This window comes from Berghia stephanieae, chromosome 1 (assembly GCF_034508935.2).
Source record: "Berghia stephanieae isolate SIO BIC M18660-M18661 chromosome 1, UCSD_Bste_1.3, whole genome shotgun sequence".
NCBI lineage: Eukaryota > Metazoa > Mollusca > Gastropoda > Nudibranchia > Aeolidiidae > Berghia > Berghia stephanieae.
Genome location: NC_088360.1, coordinates 47,455,281 through 47,467,047, shown reverse-complemented (window position 1 = coordinate 47,467,047; position 11,767 = coordinate 47,455,281). Strand labels below are relative to the sequence as shown.

The following is an 11,767-nucleotide window of genomic DNA, read 5'->3' as shown; positions in this document are numbered from 1 at the left end:
GACAAAAATTTGTCAAAGTTATATAAACAGTGTTTATTAATTTGACAATATTGAGTATACAATCACTATTTCAAATGATTTAAAGCGAAAGATTTCATATAAATCTTTGGTAATTGCGACATGATGTAGATAATATGCCATAAATAATAAATTCAAATTTAATACAAACTACATAAGTGGTATGTTTATAACACTTAAAGCGAATTATTATTATTTGGAAAGAAGTATGACGTGAACGCATACTGCGTCAGCACAAGATTTTTTAGATATAGAGCAGTAAAGTTAGGTGCCCCAAACGTAAACAATAACAAGTTGCTAGTGATTTCCGTTAGGGACCGGAATAATTTACGCACAATATAGGTCTCCCAATTTTGTAGTTTGAGTTGTAGGCAATACACTTTCAGTATTGAAAATATGTTTACATAAAATCTAACAGTTGCAGAAATAATAATATAAGGCTAAATTATTATGAAAATCAGGCTCCGAATAATTCTCGTTTTGTTCACACCAGCGCAATAATTTGCTCTGGTCTAAAAATAGATAGACTGTAACTTTTGATAAATTTTAGAAAATTTTACCTTTTGTTCCATAAAATATCCATATCTAGACATTATTTGATGCATGATCGAGTATTTATGAATATGTGTTTCTTTTGCCACCTAACAGCCAAATTTTAAAGGTTATTTTTTTCTATTATTTACATTGGAACGTGAGCTGTCAAGACAGGAACATGTGGTTTGCCATGTGCTTCTCGACCTTTGTTTACGTTTGGGGCACCTAACTTTACTGCTCTATAGATGAATTCATTCATACTTTGTGGTGCGTAACTTGTTTTCATTTTTTACAGTGTAAAATATCGAATTTTATGTCGGCTGTTTTAAAGTAGTTTTTATAGGTCTTAAAAAAGAAGACTTATTTAATATGGCATCAATATGGTCCAAAATCTAGATTCAGTTAAGACAAATTGATTCGGAGGTTGACACAAATTTTTACAACTTTTGATAGAGGGACAGCTGAGAAAAACCAGAAAAACACGCGCCATTAATAAAAAATCAGACAATAGATATGATAGATCCAAAACTTATCGTATCCTATATTCAATGTTCTTTTTCTGCTGTTGTTGTCGTCGTATTGAAAGACTTTTAATTCTCTGTTATTTCATGCGTTTCTAACGCTGCTATACTCAAATGTACCTAAATTAAAACTTTTCGCTCCAGATAACTTATAACGTATTAATGATACCTCATCTACCATTGACCCTGAATCTTGCTTGTAGAGATCTGTACGGTTCCCAAACGTCATGTAGTTCAGAGTCTCAACAATATCGTCGAACATACTTCTTGGTTTGGTAAGAACATTGATGAATAGAACAGATCGGAAGGCCTGTCTTGCTTTCTGATGGGGGGTTTTCAGTGATGATGTGAAAAATAATGATTGTTTTTTTACATTTTGGTTACATTTGCACAATACTATCGAGTCTGTCATAATCGATAAATGTTAATATGAATGCATAAAAATCAAAAACAATCAATTATACAGTGAACCACGCCAGTACACTTCAACTTGCTTCGTGTATTTCTCAACTGCCAATTCAAAACCAGAGTTTCCATCTCTTAATACACATTGCTGGTCATGTCTACATATTTCTACTTGTGCTATTACAATATCCGTCATTGATTATTTCATTTATTACTATATCATGTTTAATATTAAATTAGATCCAATTACATTGAGCATCCAGAGTGGTAAAAAATAATCATTTTGTGAATTCATCAATTTCTTATCAAGTATTAATTAATTAAAACCCGCTATAAAGGAAATCTTCAGTCTGCAGACCTTTTTTAGTACTACGAAATTAAAAACTTCGTCTTCTTACAAATTTTTGGCTCCAGCAACAGAATAGCATGGGCGTGTTTGATTCAATAAATCATGTAAAACGGGAAGCTTGGCTCCAGGGGACATATATACTGGAGCATATTTATAATGTTTAAGGTAAATTATTTATTTCTAAAGCTATTCATAGTGACGTTTCTCTATTTTTAACGCATATAAAACAATTTGGCCAGATAACTCATCCTGGCAAAAACTCTTAAACCTGGGACCTCACGAAGTCCTAGGGTTGAGAGTTTTTGCCAAGATGAGGGTCATTTAAATCGATCGACATTTGAAGGACGAGTTTTCTAGACAAATTTTTTTATACACGAATTTTTCCGTTGTACTGCAGAAAGACAGGAAAACTGCAGCTCCCGAATTACTACAGCAGCTGCATTGGATGCCAGTGGACCAGTGGATTAAATATAAATCTTTAATTATCGTTTTCAAATGCTTGGAGGGCTCGTCACCAGCATATCTCTCAAACCTCATTGAACGGTATAACCCACAGCGATCGCTTCGATCAACAAACGACCTCGAATTGAAAACACCCCGCTGTCGAGTGAAGGCTGGTGAACGCGCCTTTCAGCATTCTGGCCCAAGGTTGTGGAATTAACTACCACTAGAGATACGTTCTTCGTCTTCATTAGAGGAATTCAAGCGTCGATTGAAGACATTCTTATTCCGACAGGCTTTCTTTTGATTATGTGTATAATTAGCGTTGTTCGTGTACTGTGTTAGGGCTTAATCTATGTAATGCGCCCAGAGCCCTCCTGAAGAAGGGATGTTTGGCTCACTATAAATCTATACCATTATTATCACTATTATTTTTCTCATGGAAACTACGAATGGGATTTCAGGTTGGCAGCTCTGGGTGTGCCGTGCTTGATACCACTTCAAAAGTTTTGCTGTTCTATCTTTAAGAGAAATTTCTTGAGTGTTGGTTACAAAACCAACACTCTTTCAAATATTTGAGCCGTCTCCTTCTAGAGCTAGGTTGATATTCGCACTGGAGTAGAATATGAAAAATTTTAGGATCATCATTTTCATACTAACTTACCACGTCTGTGGAATCATATCGACGCCAAACATCACTGGAGATCCTCGCAAGTCCCAAGAATTCTGGGACAATATATACGTATTCCCCTGATGTCATTCCTAGCCTTTTGGCACGAAGCAGTAGGAATCGGACATCGTTGATATTCATGATGAGCACAAAAACTGGGAATGAAATGTATGGAAAATAAAGTGAGTAAATGTGATTCATATAAAGGTGGACAACACGTTTGCCCTTTTATATGGGTCATATATTTACTCACTTAAATTTTCTTTCCATCTTAATTGGTTCAATTAAGCACCTCTAGCTTCTGGGAATGAAAGAATCAAAATGAGATAAAACACATCTTTTTTCTCATTTTGGGTTGAAACTGTATACTTCCAATAATATTATCTGCTTTTATTTGTCAAAACTTGAAATCTCGTTTGTCTGTTTTAATGTTTTGTTTGGGGTTTTTATTTATTTTGTTTTATTTTGCTTTTTGAGGAGATGGGTTGGTCTTTTTATTTATTTTTTTTATTTTGTCTTGGTTTTGGGGGTTGTTTTTTTTTTCTTTTTAAAAAGATTTACCTTGACATTATGACAATTATAGGGCCATCTTGATCCGTCGATACTAGAGGGAAAGTATATGTTGGCCAAAATAAAATACTAGTTATGTCATTGAATAATTGATTGGAAAATACGGACATTTCGAAACGTTTGGTTGCCTAATGCGTGTATTATGAATAAGTATTATTTTATTGGGAAGACAATGTCGCTCTGGAAGTGATAATGATAACGATCATTAACCAGTTAACTGCCATACTATGGAAAAACACGAATACAAAAAAAAATTGGCCAGATAACTCATCCTGGCAAAAACTCTTAAACCTGGGACCTCACGAAGTCCTAGGGTTGAGAGTTTTGCCAAGATGAGGGTCATTTAAATCGATCGACATTTGAAGGACGAGTTTTCTAGACAAATTTTTATACACGAGTTTTTCCAGAGCAAGGCAGTTAACTGATTAAATAAATCTTACATTTATAACAAACCTTATGCGTCATGATTCACAGTGCCATAATATCTATACTATTCTTTTAAATGACGACGTATACAACTTGATTATTTTTATTCTTTTTCTCTTTTTACCAGCATTAACAGTAAGAAAGGCTTTTTCCGAAGGTTTGATCAATCAGAAAGCCAAAGAGCCCCAATAGGCTTCAACAGTCGTGACGTCACTTCCCTAATAATAACTATCGGAACAATAGCGGACGCCCTTATGAAATAGCCTACTTCTCCAACGAACATAAAAGTGGAGAAAAACATTCTAAATATGATCATGTTTTGACTTTTATACATTCTGATCCCATGACATGTGAAAAAGTTCTAGCCAGCATGAAGAATAAAAAATACCGTTTTCTTTATTTAGAACCAAACTGCTAGTTACTGGGCGGACGTGACATCAGACTATTGAATCCTATTAAGCAAGAGGAAATAATGTTACATGCAAACTGCCTCTCCACAGGTTAATCCCAGGTCATGAATAAGGACCCTGTGTGTCAGTCGTCAAATTGTTACACAACTAACCCCGCATGCGTTAAATTAAACGTGTTAACGCCACACACACGCACACACCACATGTATTAATTCTTACATAACATAATTATATTAACTCTTCTGCTATGTTTTACTTCTAACACAGAAGTGCAATTAATATCTAATGGCGCAAGCATTCTTTCTACCAGTAGTTGTGTTAAATCTAATATAATTAAATATTATTTTTTCACACACCTGCAAATCATCATCTAACATGCCCCCCTCCCCCCCCCCCCCCCCCCCAAAGAAAAAAAACGGGTACCTTGCACCACTTTATGTGATATATTTTAGAGCAATAGGGAACAAAAGTGCAATGCCAAAAACTGTTTCCAGTCTCATTGGAAGTGTAAAAACACTATTCCGGAGGACTGGATCCTACCTTGTCTAATGGTTGAGTTGGTGATGGCATCTTGTTTTCTAGTCTAAATATGATATGCTGTTCGTCAATTAAGTTCAATCATCCTCGCTCTTTTACGTCCTGTGATCCCAAAAGAAAACTGCCTAAACATCCTGCTACTAAAATAGGTATGCCGCATTATGATTCAATGTGTAACCTATTCATTGTTTTATTCCTCCGAAGAACTGGTTACATATACATTTCCAAGGATTTTGGATCCGCAGAGTAGAAGGTGTGACGTCACGACTTCTCTACCCTATTGCAATATTACATCAATTTGCATTACCTCGTGAATTTCTGCTTGCCTCAATTAACTTCTTATCACAGTCCTTTGCCGTAAGATCGGTGGAACGTATTGGAATGTAGGACCAATATAAAGGAGACGTTTCCAGGTATCTGATAAGAGAACACAAATTTATGATTGAAATTACGATTACCACGACGACGATTATGATGATGATGAGGAGGAGGAGGAGGAGGAGGAGGAGGAGGAGGAGGAAGAAGAAGAGGAGGAGGAGGAGGAGGAGGAGGAGGAAGATGATGATGGTAAGGTAATGATGATGATGATGATGATGATGATGATGATGATGATGATGATGATGATGATGATGATGATATTGACGATGATCATGATGATGATAATGATGACAAAAGCGATAATTGTTATTATTATTATTATCATTATTATTATTATTATTATTATTATTATTATTATTGATATATTAATAATAATAATAATAATAATAATAATAATATTAATAATAATATAATAATAATAATAATAATAATAATAATAATAATAATAATAATAATAATAATAATAATAATAATAATAATAATAATAATGATGATAATAATAATAATAATAATAATAATAATAATAATAATAATAATAATAATAATAATAATAACGATATACTTATAAAAACTATCTCCTGTTGTGGCCAGCTGTCTGTGATCCTTGTCTGTGAAGATGGATATATGTTCCCAATTGTACTTGTTGAGCAAGTAGATTGTGAACCGCACCAGTTCAAACTTGTCAAAAGGGTGCAGTGAGATAATGTTGGGAAAGATGGTTGTGTTACGAATGACTCGAGTATTCCCACGGGGTGAGATGATTGGCAGATTCCATTGCAAAGACATGTAACCCAGAGGTAACAGACCACTATTACAGGCTGGAAACAAATAGTAACACAACATTTTAAAGACGTGTGATCAATAGTCTCAATACAGTATGATGTCAGGAAGAAATAAAATTATTTTTAAAAAAAGAAAAAATAGTCTTTCAGAGCCATTCGGCCAACGGAACCGGAGGTTAAACGGGCAATAAAAATTGTTAGCTACCCTTGGATAGGACGTGAGTCTATCGCAAAGTATTTTCCATCAGATCTTACAGACCCAGCTACCCAATAAATGCTGGGTGGACAGGAGGGTCAGAAAAAAAATATTATCTTCACCCAGGATCTATCTCAGTCCTTTTGGTGGTGTTGTAAAAGTAGGAGGAGGAGGAGGAGGAGGAGGAGGAAGAGGATGAGGAGGAGGAGGAGGAGGAGGAGGAGGAGGAGGAGGAGGAGGAGGAGGAGGAGGAGGAGGAGGAGGAGGATGAGGAGTAAAAACGCTAATTGACAGAGATTTAATGTTGACCAGAATATTTTTTTTCAAGCGTAACAAGATGACGGAATTATAAATATTAGCCATCTCCAACTTACCTGGTCCTAGAAACAGGTCAACCTTCGATTTGTAGAATTCTCGAGCAGCCAAATAACCAATCATACTTGGGCCACAGACAACTTCTACGTGTTTGACATGGAGATTGATGTGCTCACCGTATCTGCTTTTAGCATCGTGCACAGCCAGTCTTAGAAGACTATCCAAATATCTCACGTGATAAGTGGATCCATTGTCGGTCACGCCTGTGCTTTCTAAGATGACAATATTGACGTCATGCTTGGTATGGTTTGACGCATTGCTTGGTTTTATGACCACAGCTATGGTATAACAGTAGACAATAATCAAAAATAAATTTCTGCTCCATAGTCTATCGAAAATTCGAGAAACGTTTGTAACCATCTTTATTTCCTTCGGGGTTTCTTATTTATGGAAAGCGGTTTATTTTATGCAAACTAAACGTGCTTCAACCTCCAAAGTCCTTGAAATGTCCTCCTTTCATCTGAACATGTTTATGTTATATTCAACTGTTATACACATTTTTCGTTAGAACTGACTGATCGATATAATATTCGATATCTTTATTTAAATAACGAGAGAAAATTGGGCGTAGAAAAAAAGATTTCTTCTTAGAGATTTTTTTATTTTAAAATATGTTATAATATACCAATATTCACAACCCAGATAAACAATAAGAGCTTCGTCATTTTTGGAAATGTTCATTCTCACTTTTATACCACTGTACATGCCTATTGAGGATACTTCTGCTGTTTCCATGACAACTCATAATTATTATCAGAGTTTGCTGTAAGCCATAGTATTGTAACGCCCACCGTAACTATAGTCTCTGGCCATCAGAATCCAATACCACCTTGACTTATTGTTGGCGTGTAATGGGTGAGAAATCTGAAGATGCCATTATGGAACTAAGAGACCAGCTGCGATAAAATAATTAGTAGAGAAAACGCGGTATTTATCGACACAAGTGTGACGAAATCACAATGAGGATAACAGCACTGCAGTCTTCTGAAAAAACATACTTTTTGCTAGAAAACATTAATTTATTTCAGATATCGATTGTGAGCCTCGCTCGGCACAAAGTTGAGTCCTTAGAACAGTCTCTATACTCACATTATCTCATCGTACTCATGTGTGAAATGAGTACCTGGCCGTTAAATAGCATTGTCTCTGTCGGAAAATTGTAATGTCGCCCAACAGCCGTCGTTTTTCGTTCTCTTTGTTGCATATTGGTCAGGGATCTTTTGTAAAGCGCTTTGAGTACGTTTAGTGGATATTGCGCTATATAAAAGCTCAAGTTTTTTTTGTTTTTTTAATGACCCTCATTTTTTCCAAAAAAAAGTTCTAACTGGAGAATTCTTTCAAGTGTCAGGTTAGAGAATTTTGACAGATTGAATGTCATTCTAAATAATCGATAATTAAAATCAAAATGTTTTTGGTCAAATATAAATAATGTGTTTTGTCAGAAAACAGCATATCAGACTGAAAGTAGTAGGTAGTGTCGTAATATTGTAGAATTTTCCCTATTGTTGAGAACAACAAATGAGAGGTCGTATCGTGATAATATATTGATGGAAACAACAACAACATCAACGACGACGACGACGACAACGACAACGACAACAACAATAACAATAACAATAACAATCACAATAATAATGTAATGTAATGGGAAATTTATATAACGCCATTATCCATTTGCAATGCTCAATAGCGTTTCACAATGGCAATAGCAAATAATGAGTAAAATTAATAAATATACACATATACACACATTCACATCCACAACCATCTACCCACACGCACGCACACACATACACACACACACATTCTACTCTTCTTCTTTCAGCTTATCCGTTATTTTGCAGGGTTTCGATAATGAATGCCACATCTCCATGCATCTCGGTTCAGAACATTATCTTCCTCCAGGCCTAGTTCTTTCATACCGCCCTTTACCTTATCCCACCATCTAGTCTCTGGGCGTCCTTTTTTCCTCTTCCCCGCTAATTGTAAGTCCAATACTTTCCTTCCCACATGCTCCCTCTCTCTCGTCTCTTTACCTGTCAGAACAATTTCAATCTATATTCTCTCATCTTTATTGATACATTCTTCACTTCAGTCAACCTTCGAATTCGTTCATTTCTCACTTTATCTTCTCTTGTCCAGCCAAGTGACCATCTCAACATCCTCATGTCTGCCACCTCGACTTCTTTATTTTGTTTCTTTGTTATAGCTGCTGTCTCTAGTCCATATTACATTGCTGGTCTTACAACTGTTGTCTATATTTTCCCCTTCAGCTTTGCGGAAATTCGTTTGTCACACATAATTCCAGTTACCTTCCTCCAATTATTCGAGCCTGCCTGTATCCTGTTCTTAACCTCCATCGCATTGCGCCCATCTCCTTGTACTGTTGTTCCTAAGTATTTGAATTGGTTTGGCACATCCTCTTCTCCTATCTTTATTCATGGTCCTGCTCTCTGTTGTCCGTTGCACAAATACTCTTATCTTCGATTTGTTTACCCTTGATTCCCCTCCTTTCCAACACCCGTCTCCAACCCTCCAGTTCCTTTTCCACCTCAGCTTTTGTATAACATTTATAAATCCGTGCCCTGGCTGCACCATTTACCTTTGTCTTATTTATTCGCAGGTGACTTTGACAGAAGTATACTTTTAGACTGTCTTATACATTTTCTGTCTTTTCAATACCCTGAAATGACCTACATGTGTCAAAAAAGCCGTTAAATTCTTAAAAACAAAGAAAACAATCCTTAACATGGAATAATTGAAGTACACAAGGTTGTTTCTATCGCTCTATATCAGTACGGAAAATTACTTAAATCTTTGTGATATTCTAAAAGATTCACTAATTTGTCTTTGGGAATTAATTCTGTAATTCTACCAAACAATACGTTAAACTAATATGTCTGTAACTTCTAGGCAATGTTCGCAAAATTCCACTCTTCTAGAATTTTAATTAGCGATAGAAATGTGTTAAATACGATAGAAAGGGAGTGGGCTATTTATGTTGGAATTTCCCCGAGTAAACGAGGATAAAGATCACCCTGACTAAAGCATTTTGGTACACCTAATATTACTAAATGTCAATAGCTTTATTATCCGAAACAGAATTACCATGATATAATTCCTATCTTCTTTATTGTCAACGAATGGGATATAAGCGTGGTCCTCATTTACAAAAACAATACTAGATACAATTGTTGTTGTGCTTCGATTATTATTATTATTATTATTATTATTATTATTATTATTATTATTATTATTATTATTATTATTATTATTATTATTATTATTATTATTATTATTATTGTAAGTATTGGTGGTATTACAGTTGTTGTATTTTTGTAGTTATTAATGGTATTTTTTCATTCTTTGGTTCCATTTACCCTATTTTTCTCACTTTCATGTATGCTGTCATCAAATTGTATGAATTATTGGCGAAAGTCTGATTAAATAAACTTTGTTTTTGTTTGTCTTATTTTGACTATGGAACTGAGACTTATCACGGCAGACCTGCCTACTTGAAATAGGAAAATAAAAATAGTAGTTTTCAGGGGTAATAACATCGTAGACATTTTAATTACCCTTAAAAATCACTAGCTTGTCTTTATAATACGTGGGGAAAATATTTTTAACTCCTTTGTGTGATAGCTCTGGCACCAGAACTTCGTTTTCAAGAAATGTGATTTAATTAAAAACCTTTATTATATACAGCTCGTGTTTTAGCCAAAAATGTGTAGTTCTAATAGATATCAATTTTTTTTTAAACGAGAAAAACTGATTGGAAACGTAATAATGATGGTGATGGTGGTAGTGATAGTGGTAATGGTGGTGGTAGTAATAATGATGGTGGTGGTGGTAATGATGATGGTATTATTATTATTATTATTATTATTATTATTATTATTATTATTATTATTATTATTATTACTATTATTGTTATTCTTCTTCTTCTTCTAGTTATTATTATTATTATTATTATTATTATTATTATTATTATTATTATTATTATTATTATTATTATTATTATTATTGTACGAATTGGTGGTATTGAGATTGTTGTATTTTTTGTGGTTATTAATGGTATCAGTTTATTTTTTGGCTCCATTTACCTTTTTTTTCCACTTTCATGTATGTTGTCATCAAATTCTGTAATTTATTGGCGAAAGCCTAAGATTGAATAAACTTTGAAAACTTTGTATCATTCAATAGTTCTACGTCATCCGCATACATCATGTTCCATGGTGCCTCTCGCCGAATGAGTTCTGTTAGAACATCCATTACTATTGCAAACAGCAGTGGGCTGATCCTTGGTGTAATCCAACTCTTACAGTAAATGGATCAGTTGAGCCAGCAGCTGTCCTTATCGCTGTTTTGTTTCCTTTGTAGATATTTTGGATAACTTTGGTATATTTCGCTGTTACCCCCTTTTTTCTTAGACAGTATCTTCTCTTGGCACCCTGTCATATGCTTTCTCAGGGTCAATGGACACACAATGTAATTCTCTTCGCTTTTCTCTACACTTCTCTGCGTTCACTTTTAGAGCAAATATAGTATCCGTTGTACTTTTACCAGCAAGAAATCCAAATTGTTCTTCACTGATGTCTACATCTTTTCTAATCCTTTTATCCCATATCTTCATTGCATGGCTCATTAACTTGATGCCCCTACAGTTGCCACATTCTTGAACATCTCTTTTATTTTGGTATATGGGAATAAATGTACTTTTTGCCCATTCTTCTGGCATTTTCTCTTTCTGTAAGATGTCGTTGAATAACCACACCAGGAAACTTAACCCTGCATCTCCAAATGATTTATATCCGTCGGACGAGATTGAAATTCCGCGTTTACACGCTCAGTTTTCATGACTTTTGGTCATGGCGTAGATAATTTTACTGTAGTTACCTCGTGGTTTTGGTCCATTATCCACGATTTGTGGGAATCCGTACGTCTAAGTAGGCCATAATGATTCAATCCAAAGCTAACGTTCATAATTGTGTAAATATATCACCCCCCCCCCCCTCTCTCTCTCTCTCTCTCTCTCTCTCTCTCTCTCCCTCTTCTTGTGTATCCACAACGAGCAAGTGTACAGGAATGAGCTCCAGTCCACGGGGTGCTGCCGTCGGCAGTCTATTATTTATTGTTTTTCCAGTGAGGTGCC

The 11,767-nt window shown here is 35.0% G+C and overlaps 1 protein-coding gene across 5 annotated transcripts in view; it reads right to left on the bottom strand.

Annotated features, from left to right (window-relative positions):
- The window catches only part of LOC144976530 (atrial natriuretic peptide receptor 1-like), a 52,930-nt gene extending 45,633 nt beyond the window's left edge, over nt 1–7,297 (bottom strand). For 3 of the 5 annotated variants that reach the window (XR_013646117.1, XM_078920824.1, XM_078920830.1), the window contains exons 1-5: nt 6,612–7,275; nt 5,822–6,077; nt 5,189–5,298; nt 2,933–3,093; nt 1,243–1,395 (exon numbers count right to left, since the gene is read on the bottom strand). Coding sequence is in view for 4 of the 5 variants with exons in the window: in XM_078920824.1 (XP_078776950.1) it covers nt 1,243–1,395; nt 2,933–3,093; nt 5,189–5,298; nt 5,822–6,077; nt 6,612–6,972 (1,041 nt within the window). In the remaining variant the exon portion in view is untranslated. Of the gene's footprint in view, nt 1–1,242; nt 1,396–2,932; nt 3,094–5,188; nt 5,299–5,821; nt 6,078–6,611 lie in introns of all 5 variants that reach the window. The other 2 variants (XM_078920827.1, XM_078920838.1) reach the window with 2 other exon arrangements.
- Nucleotides 7,298–11,767: the final 4,470 nt, after the last annotated feature.